The 20,886-nt window shown below is 36.4% G+C and overlaps 1 protein-coding gene across 2 annotated transcripts; it reads left to right on the top strand.

The window, feature by feature from the left end:
• Window positions 1-212: 212 nt before the first annotated feature.
• LOC127792955 (uncharacterized) lies at window positions 213-20,194 on the top strand. 2 transcript variants are annotated; one of them, XM_052323643.1, is made up of 27 exons: window positions 213-475; window positions 1,109-1,855; window positions 3,856-3,967; window positions 4,071-4,171; window positions 4,951-5,109; window positions 6,906-6,974; window positions 7,167-7,289; window positions 7,813-7,962; window positions 8,082-8,213; window positions 8,297-8,376; window positions 8,520-8,614; window positions 8,717-8,784; window positions 9,148-9,249; window positions 9,336-9,409; window positions 11,654-11,761; window positions 11,852-11,927; window positions 15,223-15,359; window positions 15,450-15,609; window positions 16,230-16,409; window positions 16,547-16,663; window positions 17,059-17,214; window positions 18,338-18,505; window positions 18,586-18,698; window positions 18,929-19,052; window positions 19,611-19,706; window positions 19,797-19,859; window positions 19,962-20,194. In XM_052323643.1, exons 1-27 carry the CDS (start codon window positions 317-319, stop codon window positions 20,004-20,006), a joined length of 3,714 nt encoding a protein of 1,237 aa, XP_052179603.1. In that variant the 5' UTR covers window positions 213-316; the 3' UTR covers window positions 20,007-20,194. The 2 variants fall into 2 exon arrangements, 1 of the variants encoding a protein (XP_052179603.1); XR_008021248.1 differs by lacking the exons at window positions 18,929-19,052; window positions 19,611-19,706; window positions 19,797-19,859; window positions 19,962-20,194 and having other exon boundaries at window positions 18,315-18,505.
• The last annotated feature ends 692 nt before the right edge of the window (window positions 20,195-20,886 follow it).

Below are 20,886 nucleotides of genomic sequence, written 5' to 3' on the forward strand. Positions count from 1 at the left end.
TTAGAGAATAAACAAAATTTCGGCTTAATTAAATTTTTTAAATGAAATTAATCAAAATTACCGATTTAATTCGATCCAACTTAAGTCGGTTCCATTTTAATTTATGGGAGAATTAGTAATAGTGTTTCAAAGAATTATTTTATGGATGTATTGCACGGGAAGAAAAAATATATATATTTGGTCGGAAGTTCGCAACCATAAAGCCCGCCAAATCACCATCTCATTTCCGTTTGCAGGTTTTATCGAAACCCTAGTCTGGACCAGTGAGGGAGGGTGATCGATCGGCACGGCGAAAGGAAAGCGAGTCGAAGGGCCAATGGAGGAGGGCGGCGAGAGAGAAATCCAAGTCCGAAGCCTCTCCGGCGAATCCATCACCGTCTCCATTTCCCCAAGCAAAACCATCCGAGATCTCAAACTCCTGCTCTCGCAAATGTTCCCTCCCGCTACCTCTCCCAATTTTCACCTCTTCCTCAAGGCACCTCTCTTTCTTCCTCTCTTTATTCGTCTCATGTACGTTTTGATGCATAAGTTACATTAGTTTTTGGTAAATTTGATTTGGAATTATAAGGAAACGAGTTGATCGCATCGTTGGCCACTGGACCGATATTAGGGTTTCGAATTTCGATGGAATTATTGCGTATCCGGAACTTTTTCTTTCGAGTTCATTCGACTTCAGTTCTTGTCCTGCCTTGCCCGTGGGAATCCGCTTTTGGTAATTCATAACTTGCTAAGACGTGGTGGACCTTAGTGCGAGTTTCATGGCCGGGAAGAAGTGGAATCACACATCCTAACCTCAGGGCAACAAATTCTCGTACCTTTGGCTTGCATATGAGAAACCCTAATGCTTGCCTGTGTTTGCAAGTGCATCACAAACTGACTCGATTGGTTTGAAACGTATTCATTCCGAGAATATATGCCTTTTGCGAAGCGTTCACACTTTATGAGTCAACTTCTGTTCTGAGTCTTGAAAATTCTGTGTTTGTAATGATTCCTTCCCCCCCCCCCCCCCCCCCCTTCCCCTACACCCACCCCCAATTCTACTGTAGTTTATTTCTTTTGATTATGTTGTCCCTTTCTGATTTTCATTGTCTGCTGAATTTGGTAGCAGGGTGTAAAATTAGGGTTGCAGAGTCAGATAACCAGCCATTCAATTGAGTTAGGAGAATTCATGGTTCTAGTTCCATATACAAAGAAAAGCCAGAAACAAACCCAGCAGGTTGACAGAGCTGCGACATGCTTGCAAGGCCAAAATGATTGCTCGACCTCACGTGCTGCTGATTCGCTATGGTCTGATACAATGCAGGACCTTTCTTTTCTATGTGAGATAACAAGAAAGGGAAATCAACAAAACATTGAATCTAAACATGTGGATTCTGTGGATAGCAATGATGTGACTGGAAAGTCTGCCGTTAATCAATCTTCAAAAACCAGAGTCAAGAAAAGGTTCAGTTGCGATAAACAGGAAGGTCATTTGGACAACCTGGTTATCAGTATATTGCAGTCGTCTGAGAACACTCTGCTTGATCAGCGGAACTGTGAAAGGCTTATGCAGGTTTTGGAATCAGTGAATTGTTTATCTGACTCACATTCTGGGAGCTGCATGTTAAAGGAGGCGCATTTAGAGGATTGTGATGCAAATTCACATGCAAATAAGGACAATATCTGCCTTTGCCCCAGTTGGCTGAGGAACATGATGAAGGCATTTTATTTCTTAAATATTTATTCGGGGCATCTGCAATTGCAGAGGGAAAAAATCACCTCAACTTGTTTGAAAGAAGCACTGAACCAACTTAGCATATTTGGACTTCAAGTTGGTATTGCTGATCTGGAGCATCTTTCTGTACTTTTTCCTAAGGTAGTTGATTGAATTTCTAAAAATATTTTCTCCAATCATTATTAAAGTTAAAAAAAATGAACAATGTTCTGTACTTTGGGTGTTTGAAGGGGGAGGGGGAGGTGGGTAAGTACATAAATACACCTATTACTCATGTGGTATTAAGTGGCATTTTCCCGTCCAAAGCTTCCATGCTTTGCAGGGGATTGGCATAGTTACTCTTGTCATCTCCACTAATGTATGGTGGGGGGGCTGGTATTTATAAGGAATCAAATTGGAGCCTTTATATGTTTGAATCGAATATAGCTTGATGCATGACATGAACAATGTTCTTATGTATTTATCTTCAGCTGCGGTGTTGATGGGCTGGTCCAAAAAATGCATCATTTCTGTTTTGTAAAAGAAATTAGTTAATGCAACTATGGTCTGCTCTTGAAGACTAGTGAAATATTTGGGGTATTGAATCCATTTTTGTTTCTTGGTCATGCTGGCAAGCTAAGGGGACTTAAAATTTGAACCTCTTGTATACTTTTTTGTTTTTGCTTTAGAAAACTGTAGGTATTACTTTACTGCTTTGTCTATAAGACTGGTGAATGGGGTGTTGGAGCATGAGTGATGCTTAACATTGCACTTTTTTAAGATGCTCCTTTCAAATTTCCTATTGATGAGCCAGCTAAAGAATAATTTCTTCCTCAATAGTCTTCTCTGATTTATACTCATTTGACTGTAGATATGCAGGTGCACAGGCTTCCCTTTCATGTCATTTTTTAGGACTGGTACATGCAGTGTTGGAGTATGGCAGATATTTAACATTGCATTTTTTAAGATATTCCTTTTCATATTTCAATTGATAAGACAGCTAAAGGATAATTTATTTCATAAACACTCTGTTCTTTGCACTCATTTGACTGTAGATTATTTGGTGCTCAGGCATCCTTCCTTGTCATTTTTAAGTTGGCCTCTCTTTTGCATGAATCAGTCTATTGATATTTTCCTTTTCTTTTTGCAGTTAGAACAAAGTGTATTTATTTATTTTTTCCTGGAATCTGTTTGATATTCTTGAAAATGAAAAAAACTGATCTGATCTTGGTTGGATTTTTTGGGAAATTTACATGAGCACCCCAGATTTTTTGCAAGAAAGGATAGTTCCCTAAATTTCTGTAATCCTTTCTTGTACAAGAAGTGCAAATGATATGATTCCATGCTGTTTTTGAATTTTCCTTTATTTATTTTTTCCCGAAAGACATGAACAATAAAAGCAGATAGCTTGAAATGATAACTGAGTAGACCCCAAGGTTCTCAATTCATATCCAGAGGTGCTTTTCTCAAGAGAAGACAAAGGTGTCTGGTGGTTTCACAGATAAGTCAATTATCTGGTAGAGTTTTATCCTTCTGCTTGAGTGGTTTTTGTCATAGAGAGGATGCATGTGATTGTTCCATCTCATAGTGCCTTCACATCTTTAGATGATTTCAACTGCACAACTGCTACTTCACAATTCTTTATTGTGATTTTGTATGCTGAAATCATGATTGCTGATAGGTTAAAGTGGTTTTTTTTGGTGGTCTATGAAAGTTGGCATACAAATATTTTCCCATATGTAAACCATTCATGTTCAATTAGTTTGTATGGTGGCTTTGTCAATGAGTTGGGCTCTGGGCACAGTATACCTTTTTCCTGGATGGTTTTGTTGTCTAAGGAGGTCATAGTAAATATTTTTTGTCATGTTGATTGTAATCTAGAATAATCAATCTCTTTTCCTCATTCCCCTTTTACGCTCTGCAATCAATTTATATGTTCAACATTATGAGTGACCAGGACCGTAATGCATATGCTATTGGTCAAGTACATAATTTGTAAATGTCTCATTGCTGTACATATGTTATTGCTCTCCTCTCAAGTCTAAATTGTAAACTTGTAAATTTCTCATTGCTGTACGTATGTTATTGCTCAGGTACTTAATTTTTTGTGCTTTTGCACTGACTTTTCATTTTATTGAAGCATATATGTGTTTTATTCACAGGTTGTAAGCTTTGTTAATGATGAACTATCTGTTGCCAATTTCCCTGATGCCCTTGTTATTATCAATTCGTCTGAGAAACAGATGCAACAAGTTGAAGATACGTATAATTCTGGTATATAGATGATAGTTTCAATTTCCACTTACTTCCAAGCTGATAATGACTGCTAGTTTTTTTTCCTGCCAAAAGTTAAGTGTTGGATTGCCATCCTTTTCAGTATCTCAGACTCGTGTGACAAAATCAAAGATTGTCAAAGCTATGAAGAAAAGGGAACGTTCATTCAGAACAAATCTCTGGCATGCTGTTAAATTATTAATTGTATGTTCACTGGCTATGAACTTTTCTCTAGTTGTTTGAACGTCAAACATACATTTCTTCTCGACATCCTTGACTCTTCTAATTGTTGGTTTGTCAATTTGCATAAATCTGAAGCAAAGTTACAGGATCAATATAACTTAGCTCTTGATGTTAACAGATTGACTCCAACCTTCTTTTGAGATGGATTGTGGCAAGCAGCATTGGAGGTCTTTGTTTTTTTTTTTGGGGGGGGGGGGAGGCAGGGGTGGGTTGATGTAAGGAGGTAATTGAGAGAGAAAAGGGGGAAATAAAACTAGTTTCTTGATTTGTAGTTATATTATTTATTTTTTTTTGACATGCTTGACTCTCTTCTAATAATTGATCTGTCTATGTGCATAAATTCAAAGCAAATAAGTTACAAAATCTATATAACTTAGCACTTGATGTTAGGGATTGACACCTTTTGAAATGGAGTGTGACAGGCAGCATTGGGGTCCTGGTGGACATGGGGGGTAACGGTGAGGAGGTAATTGAGAGGGGCAAGGAGGAGATAAAACTAGCTTGTCAAAAACTAAAACAAATAAAAACAGAAAGAAAAAAAAAAAAGAAGCTGAAAAAAGTGAGACAACATGCTTTTGCCATTTTTCAGCATCCTCATAAACTTGAAATTGGTTAGTTACCCTGTGCCAGTATTACAATGTGAAAATTATTGCCTAAAATAGGCACCCACAGGGAAAAAAAATGTCTCACAATATGCCAATGATAGTTGGGCTGTTTTAACTACAAGATATGTAGTGCAGAAGAAGCATGGTTATGAGATGGAAAGGTTCCTTTCAGTGGAGGATCTGCTCATGTTTCTGAAGGAAAGTGGTGCTGCTGCATGTGAAAATAAAGTAAAAAGGGCACGGAGAAGCTGCTCCGAGACTTTGAGTCGTCATTCATTTGAAGCACGATGCCACGTAGGTTGCTTCTTTTTTTTTTTTTTTTACATTTCTAGTGATTGCTATGTTTCTATATCAAAACTGCTAACTAATAATTGGAAAAAGAAGATTGGGAGAGAAAGGAAAAGAAGAAATTGGTAATATATAAGTTTAAATGCCGAGGGCTATGCATGGCATTTTCATATCATAGCCCTTTTCGATGATATAATGAATCTAAAGTTCCTCATGCAGGATTTGAGCCCTTCAAATTTCAGCCCAAGGATTTACTCTCTGTTGTACTAATCTAAGAAGTTTGTTTATGCTGCTAGATGCTTCGTATTTGTACTGCTAAAACTATTTTAGATCTGCTCTATGCAAGATATAGAAACCAAAACAGTATAACATGACTTAAATTAGGGAGTTTTTCCATGTTGCCATGCCACAAAAAGGGTTTCCTGTGTGGCAATCCCGGACAAAGAACTGCTGGTTCAACTGGTGATTCTTTACTGGGTTTAAAATAGCTAGTTCACTAACACTTGGTAAATGTTTTAGGTGTTGAAACGTTAAGGAAGTTCAAAAACCACTGGTTCAACCCACAGTTTTATTTTAAAACTAGTTGAAAAACCAGTGCTTTACAAGCTAAAACTGCTGGTTGAGCCAATGATTTTAGTTTAAAACTAGTTGAAAGGTGCTGGTTTGGACCAGCAGTTTTAGGTTTTAACCTCCTTAATTTTTCTACACTTAGAAAATTTTTCTAGGTGTTGGAAAGAGCTATTGGTTTGATCAACAGTTCTTTGTCAAGCATTGCCACACAGGCCACCCTTCTTCTGTGGCATGTGACATGGCAATATGGACGCTAGTTTGGTAAAAATTTGAAAATGGTGCTTTGGATTTTTTTATTTTTAAATTTAATGCTATTCTGCTAAAAAATTCTAAAATAGGATCCATTTTCTACCTCTACAGTTAATATTTAGCAAATCTAGACACCATAAGATATGAGTGTCTTCACTTCTATTTGGCTTGAGCCTGACTCCTGAAACGTAGCAAGCATAAATAGGAAAAGCTTTGCTAGCAATATGACAATAACAGAAACAGCACAAAAAGCCTTGGTCCCTTTAGGTGTGTTGTCTACATGATTTCTCGCTTGCCAAGTTATTTTCTCTGTGTCCATATCTTAAGTGGGGGCATTTATTCCAGCTAGACATTGAACTAAATTCAGAAGAACCGAAAATGAAATTAAATAAATTATTGATTATGACAATCACTTGGTTGTAGTTCATATGATGATGTGCTTTATATTCCACTCCCCATCCACCACCTCTTTTTCATTTTAGCATCTTCCATGGGATTAATGAGCGTAAACATTCCATGTCTGTCTCTGGAAGAACTTTAATTTTTTTTGAGTATGGTAACTTTTGGGAGTTTCTCCATGCATCTTTATGTGGCATTAGTTATCTCATCTTCATGGAGATTGATGGAGAATGGTAGTTCTAAATACCGTCTTGAATAATTTATTTGTGAAAGTTTTCCTCAATGGTATTATCTTTAAGACTGCAACATGGCATTGATGGAATAACATATTGCAAAGGAGGGACTACAGATAGTAGAATTCTTCTGTATGTTACCTTTTGTCTAAATGAAATTTAGCTTATTGTTAGAAACTAGTATCTGATGCTTGATGGCAAGTATTGTCAGTTTTCGTACTGTTGGACTGTTAGTCTTGGCTGATATTTGATAATCTCATTTTTTTTCTTACTACAGTATAGTAATTATTCGGATTAACCAAGTCCAATATACTCTCTTAACATCCATTTTAACAACCTTTGATTTGGTAGCAAACAAACCCATTGCTACCTGTGGAAATGGTTGAACATCTCAGAAGGGGCGTTGGAGCTTGTGAACAGGTTTCATCCTTTTTGCTTTTCCTTTGTGGTTAGTTTTTCCTTCTCTCTTGTGGTTGTTAGCAGGAAAAACTGAGGAACATGCAACCACACCAGACCTCCTTGGCCTGTTGGCAGTTGATTGGGTATCAATACCATCCTATATTTGAACTCTTCCGTGGAGGCTGTGCTTAGTGCTAGACTATTTTGATGCAGATAGTGCATGTTGAAGACATTGGCGCCAGAGTTGCCAATTATGTTGAAATCCCAAGTGAACTATCGGAGAATATGAGATCTGCTCTCAAATGTATTGGAATTACTAGGTTGTATAGACACCAGGTGTGGTTGTTGCACCTGCTATCCTTTTTCTTGTTCAAATTCTGAATGCACTCTTAGGGATGTTTATTTTTAGACAATGTTTTCCACTTTTTTGTCTCCAATTTTCTATAAAATCTTTAGCTTTCATTTTCCATAAGATATCTGAAAAATTTGTTCAAATGTTTGAAGTACAGATTACTAGTTTTCAATCTAGAAAATGGGAACATATGTTCAGAAAACAGAGAGATTTGGGAAACTTGTATACTTTGTGTTAGAGAAGGAGATGTTAATGATTTGAGGAAAATTTTGTGGAGAACTGTATTTTCCAAATCTCCAAATTAGTAAGGAAAATTTGGAAAACTCATTTTAGGAGTTCTCAAGGTTCAGTTCAATTTTGGAGAACTGCATTTTTCCTAAATCTCCATTTTCTATTTAAAAAAACTCCATATTTGAACAAATTTTCATTTTCTGTGGAGTAATTTTTTGGGATATTGTTGCTATTTTCCACAACTAAGCAGCCTCTTAACTTTTTTGGTATCTGCAGTTAGAGTCTGTTCAGGCTTCCCTTGCTGGCAAGAATGTAGTTGTGGCAACAATGACATCCAGTGGGAAATCTCTATGCTATAATCTTCCAGTTCTAGAAGTGCTGTCCCAAAATTTGTTAGCGTGTTCTTTGTATATCTTTCCAACTAAGGTTCATAGCATTAGACCTTTATCTTTAGTTTTGTTTTTTTATTGTTGGTGATGTGACCTTTTTTTTTTTTTTATCTTCTTTGGCTGTCTTTACATAATTAAAATAGTTAATGTATGCAGGCTTTAGCTCAAGATCAGCTAAGAGCCTTGCTATCCATGACAAACGGGTTAAGTGCTTGCTTAAATATTGGAATTTATGATGGTGACACTAGTCAGGCGGACAGGATTTGGTTGCGGGATAATGCTAGACTGGTATTTTAGTACGTTATGGGTCTCAGACAATATGGTTTTCCTTCAGCTCCTATTTTTATGCTGAAATCTGTCTACTCGTGCAGTTGATCACAAATCCAGATATGTTACATATGTCTATCTTGCCCTTCCATGGACAATTCAGGCGGATCTTATCAAATCTTAGGTAATGTCTGTCTTTCAGTGATCTTTAGCCTTGTTTGTGGAGTGGTGGAGATAATTCCTGTTGGCCTGTTACCTTGAATTCTCAAAATGCATTTCCTATATAGAGAAAATAATCAATTTGCTTCTAATGATAACATGATATAGGTTTGTCATCATTGATGAAGCCCATGCCTATAAAGGAGCATTTGGATGTCATACAGCTCTTATATTAAGGAGACTTCGCCGGCTTTGTTCTCATGGTACCTTTTCCCTCTATGGTTAATAAAAGATAAAACTTCTGCTTAATTCTTCCTTTCCTCTTTCCTGCAAATACATCATCTTGGGCTGCTTACTGGTTGCAGTGTATGGCAGCAATCCTTCTTTTGTGTTTTGTACTGCCACTTCTGCTAACCCCCGTGAACATGCTATGGTAAGATACTGACTCTCTGTGTGTGTTTTCTTTTGCCTTCCCCCCGGGGGGGGGGGGGGGGGGGGGGGGGGGGGGGGGGGGTGTTATTATTCATATAGTTAATTCTAGTATTTTTGTTGCATACCTCTTTTGCGTAATGGTCAACTTTAATGTACACATTCATAAATCCAGCAATCTGAGTTACTGTTTACCCATTTTGTTACTCTATTGTTCATAGTCAAATTCTCATGGTACTAGTGATGCAAGATTGCTTTCTATGGGTGGAACTTTGTATTTATGTTATCTTTCTAAGATCAAATATGAATTTTTGATGATTCCTTGAGAACATATTAAGTCTCAGAATACCTATTTCTTATTCTTTAGGAACTTGCTAACCTTCCAACAATAGAGTTGATTCAGAATGATGGTAGCCCTTCTGGTCGAAAGCTCTTTGTCCTCTGGAATCCTCCTTTATATGAAAAAACTGTATGTTGTTTTCTATTATTCTGGTGCTGCATTTTTAGAAGTAGTTATTGTTATCTGGGAAGTTACTATCTACCACTGAATTGCAGGTCATGCAAAGAACAAAAAATAGCAGGGATGCCGGGGAGTCTTCCTATGAAAATGTTACTCTAAAACGTGCAAGGTCGATCATTGTGTTTATTGTCATGGAAAGTATATCTTCCCTGATGTTCTTGCTTGTCGTCTAGATATTTATGAGTTATTTAGGTTGCATTCTCATTCTTGTTTTCAACCCATTTTAGTTTTCGATTTTTTAAAACAATGAAAGTATATTTACTCTGATGTTTTCAAAAACATGTTTCCCAAAAAAAAATAAAATTACAAAGAACATCCAAAACAACAATGTTGTTTTGGCTGTTTTCAGCCAAAACAAATTCACCCTCCAAAACACGGAAAATACATTCATTTTCACTTTCTCTTCCTCTCTTTTCTCTTCAAGCCATCACTGCCGCCATCGCTTCCTTCTCTTCCTCTCTTCAAGGCCAGATTCACCGCCACTGCTTCGTTAGCCACGCCTGTCGCTCGCCTGGCCTGCAGACTTCGCCAGCCTGTCGCAGTAGCCGTCGCCGCTCCTGTGTTGGCCATCACTGTTGTCGGCCTTCCGCGACCTGTCTCTCGCGGTGGGTCTCCTGTGGCAGTTGTCAAACGGTCCCCTTCGTCTTCGCCATGGTTGCGCCCACGACCGCCGTTCTCCAGCATCGCCTTCTGCCATCGTCTTCACGCTTCGTAGCAGCGGCGCTGCTTCTTTGCCGTCAATGGTGTTGCTGCCCTTGTCGGTGGCAAGGGAAGAGGAGATGAAGATGGGTTGCTTACTGGAAAGAATAGTAATAGGTGGGTTGCAGGCACAGGGAAGGGGAGAGAGAGGAAGAGGGTTTCTTTGGGGAAGGTGGGGTTTCTTTGGGGAAGGTGGGGGTTGATGAGGGTAGTTACTATATATATATATATAATGTATATATTATTTAATTATAAAATAATATATTTATAAAATTATATTTGTAAATATATTATATACATGAATTAAAAAATATATTTGGAGCATTATTTATATATAATATGTCAAATTTTTATTGCTAAATTTATCCAATTAAAACGTATTAAACACGAATTAATTCTATTTCGAATATTTTTCGTATGGCAAATGTTTGACTATATTTAAAATATGTCAAGACGAATAGTAATTGTATTTTTATCTTCCTAAATGTTTTTGTACGTCGAATTACTAACAAGGTGCCTAACAACTTTTTCTTTAAACCCAACTTCCTCGAGAAGCTTTGCAAAAAATTAACATATAGGCATGTTATATATCTGACTTGAAGATTTGCAAACTCCCAATTAAATGGTTATAATTTATTAAATTAAATATCATTAAAAATTGGATTTCCAAAATTTCAAATAAAACGTGTTTTCTAGTTTTTTGTTTTGAGAAATAGTTTTTCAAAATAACAAATAGAATGCGTTTTTAGTTTTTCGAAAATAGATTACCAAAATAAAAAATTAAAAATGAATTCAATATAAAAAATTAAAATACAAAGAGAACGCAACCTGAACATCTTGGAGCTTATCATAAGCAAATTATAATTTGCATTTCATTTACTGAATCAAACTTTGTATTGTCAGGTGGTAGTGGTTTAAACTGGTTATGTTTGTATTCTTATCTTGGTTAACCTTGGAGAATATAGAAGAAGATTAGTTGGGATGATTTTTACTTGCATCTATTTGGTTATACTAACATCTATTTGGTTATACTAACCAACACATGTTCAGCCAGATTTCTTGAGGAAAAGTTCTAAAATGAGTAGTATACAGGCTTAACTTTCTTCAATTTTTTTTAATTTCAAAGAGTGGGTAATTAGGAAAATCTTTGGAGCATTGATACAGGATAACAGGCAAGTGTTTTTTGAACAGTGCACTAAGAAACAAGTTTTTTAAACACATCATATCTGCAGGGATGTCTGTGATAGATTTTTCATTCCTCCTGTCCCAAGTATAAAGTTCCTTGCATTTGATTCTCAGAGTCAGAACGTCAGTTCTCCAGTATCTGCTTTCCTAAGTTTTTATTTTCTTAACCTTAATTGCATGATCGGTTGTAATGTTGCAATAAATGTCAAATTGAATATTCTTGAAGACTTGTAAATTCTAAAAAGATTAGTATTCCCATTCCTCCTGTCCCTAGTATCTTCTTCCTTTCTACAATTCTGTGAGCTTCAGTTCTGCAATGCATCTATCCCTTTTTTTTCTTTTCATGCTCACAAGATGTTGTGTATAATCATGATATATGATTGATTTATAATGGATAAAAGAAGACTTGTACTTAAATATTTGGGACCAGGATATAAGCATCTGAATTATTTAATTCCTATTTTTGCAGCCCAATTTTGGAAGTTTCACGTCTCTTTGCAGAAATTGTTCAGCATGGACTTCGTTGCATTGCATTCTGCAAAACACGGAAACTTTGTGAACTGGTCTTATGCTATACGTATGTGATGTTACCCCATTTTATTTACTTTTTATTAATTTTGAATTTGAATTACAAGGATTGTGTAATCTGACCCATAATTGCAATAAGGCGGGAGATTCTTCAGGAGACAGCACCTGGCCTAGTTGACTCTATATGTGCTTATCGTGCTGGCTATATTGCTGAGGTCAGCATTTGTCTTTATTTTCTGTTAACAATGATGATGAGATTAAAAAAATAAAAATAAAGAAAACTTGGGTTGTAGCAAAATATGTTAGTTAATATCATTTTAAGGTCTAGCTGAAAAGTATTGCATTTCTTTGCTCCATTTACAGTGTTCTTGTTGCAACTGATAATGTTCTGGATATAGTAGTGGGTGACCTGTTAGAACTGAACCTTCTTCAGTTTATGTTGTTATTTGTATAAGCATTTAGAGACAATAAATAGTTTGATTTAAAGGGCTTTAACCCCTTAATTAATTTGTGGATTATGAATTTAGCTTTGAGGCACTGGAGAAAGGAATATCAAATGTTTCTGTATGGACTATCAACTTTTTGCTGCAGTTTCATGTCCAATCTGTTAGTTTGTTACTTGGCTTTGATACAACGTCCAATGGCTGTTTTCATGGTTGAACCAGCATGTTTACAAACATCAGTTGGTATGATGACCTCTTTGAATTGGGATTAATTGAAGTTGTACCCATGTTGATTTGCTGAAATTATGATCATATCCTTTGCTGCTGTTTGCTGTAAAGTAAGATCAATCCTTTTCCATGCGAATGCCCCCTAAACTTTCAGCATTCAAAACGAACAAGAAATGCACCACAATAGATCTGCAGGAGTGAACAAATTTCCTGAAATGCCCAAAACAAAACAAAAAAATGAAAATGAAATAGTCATAACTTAAGAACACAAGGGATGTGCTTAAGAATTAAGATTCCTTTTGACCATGGATATGAGCCTCCAGTCATTCAGAGTAGTTTCTCTCTTGCTCAATTTACCTTCTTATACATAAAAAAACACGAACAACTTCCTAAATCTTATTGTCCCTCTGTCCATGGCTAACTTTGTCCAACAAGGGAAAATTTTGGTTGGATATGCCATCTCTTGACCCAATATCTAATATGCTATGAGCTTGTGCATAAGAAATCTCAAGTCCTTTATAGAATTCTCTTTTTTCTTCATGTTTGTCCTAAATATTGTGTGCACCGTTCCATAAAACTACCCTTGTTTGGTTGATAGGCACTGTCTCTGTGCTGTTAAAACACAGATTCTTTTCTTTCCTTGCTGCCACTGGGCAAGGCGATGAAGCTTGATTGATAAATATAATTGACAAGGATGTCAAAATAAATGCATAAAAGAAAAAATGCAATCAGGTGAGGAATGTGCAAGTCTTCGTCATTTCTACGTACATATTTATTATCCTGTTCTTTTCTTTTCTTACTTCTATTTTTGCTTTTATCCTTCGCATCACCAGTTTTTGACCTTCTGAATAATGTTTCGCTATATTAAAAAGTTCGATATACATATTATTGGGCCTTTTTCCTTCATAACTTTAGCTTTTAGGAGAATTAGTAAGTTAACATAGTATCAGAGCATTGTGTCATGCCCTAAATGCTCCCCAGAGCAGATGTATGACACTCATCACCAAACTAGGCCCCTCCTAGTAGCTAAGTCAGTCTTGCGCCCCCAATGCCTGAGGAAAAGACAACCCACCCCTTTTAGAGAGAGAAACGCTTAGGAAAGCTTTCTAGTGAGAGAATCTCAACTTCAATTACTTGGAGGATGATTACAAGATGAGGATGGGAAGGCTTTATACAGGCCTCTACCTGCAAAAAATACAGCTGAGATCTAAACGATTTAATGGCTTACACTGAGTGTCTTTTCAGAGGTGATCTTTAGCTATTCACCTACCCTAGATATTTTATAGGAACATTCTAGAATATTGGCATGCAAAGAGACATAAGACAACCCTAGAATAGACTAGGACACTCTAGAGTCTTCCAGAAGCTTCCAGAATAGGGAGAGATATCTTGGTCTTCTTGCCATGCAATCATCTATGCAGTCAGTCCTGTAATTGGTCCCGCATTCCCAGTAAGCATGCTATGCAGCTGTCTGCGTCACATCACAGTCATGCTTGTGGTGACACTGATGTGGAATTTAACCCCCAAATCAGTGTGTGAAAATTAGTTCTAGAAGGTTGGGTTCAATTCTTTTCGTGTGTTTGCTCTGCATTTGTTAGTTAACCTGTGTTCATGTGCAAGTTTGCACAAGAGGGAAGTATTGGAAAGATTGATATGCATTATTGCACTCCTTTCCTAATAGCTTAAGCTTTTGGGACAAGTGGTAACTTAGCACACTATTCTTGATTATTTAGGTGTTTGTTTAATCACTATGGAAACAGTGTGTTCGTTTTCGTTTTCTTTAATTGCTGCCACTTAGCAATGTGTTTGAATTTGCTACATAAATACAAACTAGAATGTCCAAAATTATTTAAAAAAAGAAACATGTAATCATATGTGGAACATGGAAATTTACAAAATTGCTATATATTGTCATGATCCCAAGGATATCATAGTACTTTAGTAGTAGTTATTTTGTTATTTTTTATGTCATATTTTCTCTTACTTTGTAACAGAAATACTTACCCAAGAGAAGTAGCTATATAAAGCTAGTGGAACTATAAAGAAAGGATCATTGTGAAATATATCAAATTGAGACTCCTGATTTTCTCTCTACATTCTCTCCCTCTCGGATCTTACTGCCCTTCTCCCTTAACTTCTCTGATCTCTTTCGTTTCCATCTACTTCTCTCTTTCTCTGTTCTATCTGCATTTCCCTCTCAATTCTGTATGTTATCTCCCTCTTTCTATTCTAATTCTCCCTCCAATCTTCTCTGTTCTCGGTTCTAACTCCCTTGAATTCATCCAATTTCCTATCAAACCCTAGGTTCATGACATATATATTGTCCTGTCTTTTATATTAATTTTATTGTCCTTTTTATCATTTATGTTGCCAGTTTTTTACCTACTGAATCAATGTTTCTCTGTTCCTGATGATTTATTTATTTTTTAATAATGTTATTTCACCATACATTTTTAAAGAAGTTTACTGTTAGTGTCTCTAATTTACATTTCCAGGTGTTCGTTTTTGCATAAGATATTTTTATTTGCTGCCAATGCATTGAGTCATCGTCTCTTACCCCAAGGGCAGAAATGATGCAACTGCACCAATATGTTGTGTGCTTAATTTTCAGGACATTCTTGTGCCACAATAATTTTTTTGCTGTTTAATTCTGTCAATGCAAAAAAACAGTTAAACAATGTAACAGAGTTATACAATCAGAGCATCCATTTGTTATGTTTTGTATAACTTGGTTCCTTTTGAGGTTCTGCTGATGTTTGTGTTATCACCAGCAATGTATGGTTCATTTTGGCCCACTCAGCAGTGTCTGAGCCTTGACATTAGATGATTGATGGAGCAGGACAGAAGGAGAATTGAGAGTGAACTGTTTAGTGGAAAACTTTGTGGTGTTGCTGCTACTAATGCCTTAGAGTTGGGTATTGATGTTGGGCATGTTGATGTCACTCTGCATCTAGGCTTTCCTGGCAGTATAGCTAGGTATAAAACTGTAAACATTTATGCTTTTGTCAAAGAAATAATTTTTTTCCATTTGTTTATTCCCAACTTTTCCTGTCTGTCCAATGTTAGTTTGTGGCAGCAAGCTGGAAGATCTGGGAGAAGGGAAAAGTCATCACTTGCTATATATGTTGCATTTGAGGGGCCTCTTGATCAGTATTTTATGAAATTTCCCCAGAAACTCTTTGGGACTCCAATTGAATGTTGTCATATTGATGCTCAAAATCAGCAGGTATCTTTAATCTCAAAAGTTCTTTAAAAAGCACATAGTTTTCTTCCAGCTAAAAATGGGTGGTTTTAGATGGACTTAGAAAACTGGGCTGGTTGTTGAATGCTAATAGTAGTTTTGGTGGTTTTTACAGTTTTGCTTAGGCGGTGAATAGTGAAATTAAGTGAAAAAGATATGAGAAAAGGCAGTAGAGGCACAGCTTCAAGGTTTTGGTTGGAGAGAACTTATTTGAAATAAGTTGGCCCTGATAGCAATGCTGCTGATTTTGGGGATCTTGGGTAGAGAGATAAAATAGTTAAAGAGAAAAAATGTGAGTGATGAAATGGCTTGCATATTAGTTGTGGTTGTGGTCTGGTGGTGAGCTGTGGAAGAAAAGATGCTGAGATGAGAAAAGTAAACAAAGCATTAGCAGTCTCCTTCCCCATCCCAAAAAATAAAAAAGATAAGATGAAAAACCCAAAAAATAATAACGAGAAAGAAAGAAATTGGAGTTAGAGCAGTTAAATATGCCTAACAGTGTTGTTTTCTTTAATGGTCTGTTAGCCGTAAAAATTGTTTGAACTGTATTTTGGTTGACTTCACCTTGCAGATATTCCATTTTCTCAATTTTTGGAGTGTTACAGGTGATTGAGCAGCACCTGATCTGTGCTGCTGTTGAACACCCATTGAGCTTGCTTCATGATGAGAATTATTTTGGTCCTCGCTTAAAGAATGCAATAATGACACTTAAAAGTAAGGGATACCTGACTTCTGATCCCTCCCGTGATTCTTCTGTCAGAATTTGGAGCTACATCGGGCATGAGGTATGTTACTTTTTTGCTTAGTCCATTTCTGATCTCCCTGTAATCCCAATCTATGAAATATTTGATTGTGTATAAAATCCTATAGCAGTTAATTCACTAATTTACCCCTTCTTGCTTTTTAATACTCTTCTCAATAGAAAATCCCCTCTCATGCTGTTAGCATACGGGCAATAGAGACTGAGAGATACAAAGTAATTGACAAGCAAAGGAATGAAGTCCTTGAAGAGATTGAGGAAAGCAAGGCTTTCTTTCAGGTTGAAAATGATGAATTTTCACTAAAATAAATATGTTGATGTATGACACTTTCGGTTTGATAGTAAAAACAGTTGCCTTGTTGTGTTTTGTTAATCTTAAGAGTGCTTTTTGTGTACTGGTTTCATCTTTTGGTCTCTAATTATCTCTTGATGGATCTCCTTTACCCTTACATTTTATATGTGCAATGTTTTTATATGACTTTTTATTTATTTATTTTGTGGCTGAGCCAATTGCATTCATGCCTTTAAGTCTCCTTTTGCCTTCCCGTGTTCTCATGTCTTTTTACTGGTGATCTGATCTCATGTAGCTATTCACCTGAAGTTATAATCATACTTGGGTATTCAAAAAATTAATATGTATTATAACAGTTCGCTAATGATTTTATTTTGTTCAGGTCTATGAAGGTGCTGTGTACATGCATCAAGGCAAAACCTATCTGGTGAAGGAGTTAGATATATCAAGTAAACTTGCTTTTTGCCATGTGGCTGACTTGAAGTATTACACAAAGACTCGTGATTACACAGATGTTCATGTCATTGGTGGTGAAATTGTATGTAGGCTTTTAGTTCTTTGTGCTTCAAAATGTGCTTCTACTGTTACACGACTGTCTTATAAACTTGTGTTGAATAGTTAGGCTTGCACATAGATAAGAATCCGAGCTTGGTACTCTATTTATTGTTATAATTGAAATTGTGAAGAATTTTTTATTGAAAAGAATCCATATTGATTAGTTATGTATCAATTCGGATTTAGTAAGAGCAAGTCTGCTTAGTTCTGGTGTGTGCTTAAGTGCTTTACCCAGATCATGTGGCTGCTATTATCTAAATATATACCCTTGCAGACTAATTTTGTACTTCACTCTTCATTCTTTTCCCAAAACCTAAACTTGATGTACACTAGTACCGTCTAAATTCCTCCCTGGTAAATCATAGATTGGTCCTTAAGACTTTCTCCTACTTGCTATTCTTTAAGCAACCTATCCGCTTGCTCTTGAAGTTGTCTATAGGTTTATCTGAACATACTTGTTACAGAGCATGTAGTAGTAGCATAATATGTCTATCCTGGCAGTAACTTGATAGAGGCTAAAGTTTGTGATTTCCTTTTGATATATACTGCATGTTCAAATTTTTGTACATTTTGTGTGTCACATTCTATGTTTTAGGCTTTTCTTATGTACCAAAAACTTCATATTCTGTTTCTTCAAATTCCTACTCATTCTGTACTTTGTTGGCAACAAATAATATAAATAAGTAGCAAGTAGTCACTGAATTTTGTTGACAATTGCAATCAATAACGCAGCTTTAATAGCTCTTCAAATTCAGGGAATGCAAATTTTTTTACATTGTTTATCTATTTTCCCACAAAATTGAGTTAGACTGTGATGCAACTTCAGAATACCTGGAATTATTCTCTACAAACATAGGGGAAATTTTGGAACATGGATCACATAGGCAAGATAACTCAATTGAAGCAGCTTGGATTGGCTGCCTTTAATAGAGAAGCCCTCACCTTTCTACAGGATGGCAGACATGGCCATCTTGGAGACTAACACTGTCTTGTTTTTTCTTGTACTTTAATCATGGCTAGAATATAGTACCTTTCAACGATTTTACTTCTCTTTCTGATACTGGAATGTTCAATGGTAACCAGTTGCATGTCCTACCATTGTTTAGGCCTACCCTGCGAGGATCTCCAGGATCCAATTTCCAAGAACAACTGCCCAGGCAAATGCTTGCCAAGTAACAACTACTTGGTTTGGTTTCTACCGAATATGGAGGGGAAGCAACCAAGTTTTTGACACAGTTGATCTTTTACTTCCCAAGTATTCATATGAATCACAGGTATGTGGACAGTTGCATTTATGCCCAATCAATTCATATGTCAGATTCTGCTTTTAATTTTTACCTTTACATGTAAACAGGCTGTGTGGATTCGAGTCCCACAATCTATTAAAGCAGCTGTAGAGATAGAAAACGTGTCCTTCCGTGCAGGCTTACATGCTGCAGGCCATGCTCTTCTTAATGTGGTGCCTCTGTAAGTTCATTCATAGTTAATGGAAATTAACTAAATCTGTTATTATCATTATTGTGAAGGATGCTGAGATATTTAATTGTTTAAAGTTAAAGGCTCAGAAGTATTTGTTTGTTATTTTATTGGGGATGGTATAGGTCATAAGTGTGAAGTGGCTGGATAGAAAGCAAGTATGCGACGTGTCATCTTTATTGTTTGTTTACCTGTCTGCTTCATGATACTTTGGTATGTAGGTTTATAATTTGCAACTCGTCAGACTTGGCTGCCGAGTGTGTAAACCCTCATGATACCCGCTATATTCCCGAAAGAATTCTGTTATATGATCAGCATCCTGGAGGAACTGGCATTTCAGCACAAGTGAGTTGGTGATTCTTCTTTCTTTTTATTTTTCTTTCTTTCTTTCTTTTGTTCTTCCTTTTTGTTGTTGTTGTTGTTGGAAACAGCCTCTTTGCAAAGCAAGGATAAGGCTGTTTTCAAAATTGACCTTCCTCAACCCTTGCAAAGCGGGAGTCTCATGCACTATGGAGGCCCCTTTTCTGCTTGCTTGTGTATGTGTGGGTTTTTTGGGTGAGGGGGATTGACAGGGGAAGAAATGACACAGATTTGAAAGCATAGCTTAGTTTGATTTGGTACACGAATGTCGGTTTTGGTTCTGAACTGTTTATGCTAACTGAACTAAGTCATTGTTTGGACGTTACTTCATTTTGATAAGATGATGGTGCCTTTAGCTTCTTGACATTAAATATTATGTATATGAGGATGCGACTGCAACTACATTCTAAATGGAGTGCTATGCTACCCATGATGCTTGAGCCACGCAGATTTTGATTCCAGCTTCTAGTTTTATGAATTATGAAATGACAGACCAGAATTTAATGTTGGCTCTGCTGTTTAATGATTTAATAATGCACGCAGGTTCAGCCGCTTTTCACTGAACTATTAACTGCTGCTCTGGAACTCGTAACATCGTGCTGCTGCTCAGGAGATACCGGTTGCCCAAATTGTGTTCAAGTCAGTGTGAACTTACCATTCTTTTATGTGATTAAACTCATGCTTCACATACTGGGCAACTAAAAACTCATAGGTTTTGAAATGTTACAGAGTCTAGCCTGTCATGAATACAATGAGGTTTTGCACAAGGGTGCGGCTGTTATTATCATTAAGGTTCTGGATTGAAACAGACGCAATTCAATAATATCACAGCATCCGTGTTGCGTTTTCTGCACAGTTCACCTAACTAAATTCTCTCTTTAATTTTAATGCCAGGGTGTTCTAGATGCTGAAAAATCCAACTTTGGTGAACTTTCCTGACTCGGCCAATCTCTTCAGTGCAGCATCCATTAGGTTAACGACAAATAGATGGGTAGGAATTATCTTAATTTACCTTGCATCCATAGTAGGGGGATGAAATTTTGTTCCTTCTCTCCGCCTGCAATGTCGCTTGGCAATCACAATAAAGATTAATATATCACGTAGGCCTGTACTCGGGCAATAGTATATCTGCATTACTTTTGATGTCACTTCTAAAATTACCTAGCTTGCAACATTGATCCGTAGAGGTATATCTTGTTCAAGATTTTATTTTATTTTTTGCTCGGTATGTTCTAGGTTTTTAGTATAGTAGTGTTAACGTGGATTAGTTCAAAAACATACCAGATAATCCCAAGTGTTGTTAAGCCAATAGGGACTACTCTCATTCAAGTAATAAATATGTTCAATATTTTTAATACACTATTAATTTATATCATTATTATTATAGGTAAATAAAAAGGGACTCAGATAAACTATCAATTATCTGAGTAGGTTGAAATGTTTGCATTACTTAAAACTAATAAGGAATCTTTTCAAGGGTGAGTATATTATTACTTTTCATGATGCTTAGCAATGAATACCCTCAGGTGGTATTCATTTACCTCCGTGCGTAGCAATGAGGCGCATGAATAAAATGAATTTTGGCCACCCAAGATGGGGAAATTTTCAGGGTTAAGTACAAGTATAATATTTAGGGTTATTAGCACGTAAAATTTAAATATTTTTGTGTTTTGGTGATTTTATTTAAAATTTTTAATTTTGGTAATAAGATTTTGATTTGATTGATTGGTTGTAATTTTATTTAAAATCTGAATCTGATTCAAGAGGCGTGTGCGGGTGCGCTCGTTACGTGGCACGCCAACTGACATTTTAAAATATT

This window comes from Diospyros lotus, unplaced genomic scaffold (genome assembly GCF_014633365.1).
Source record: "Diospyros lotus cultivar Yz01 unplaced genomic scaffold, ASM1463336v1 superscaf1, whole genome shotgun sequence".
Classification (NCBI taxonomy): Eukaryota; Viridiplantae; Streptophyta; class Magnoliopsida; order Ericales; family Ebenaceae; genus Diospyros; species Diospyros lotus.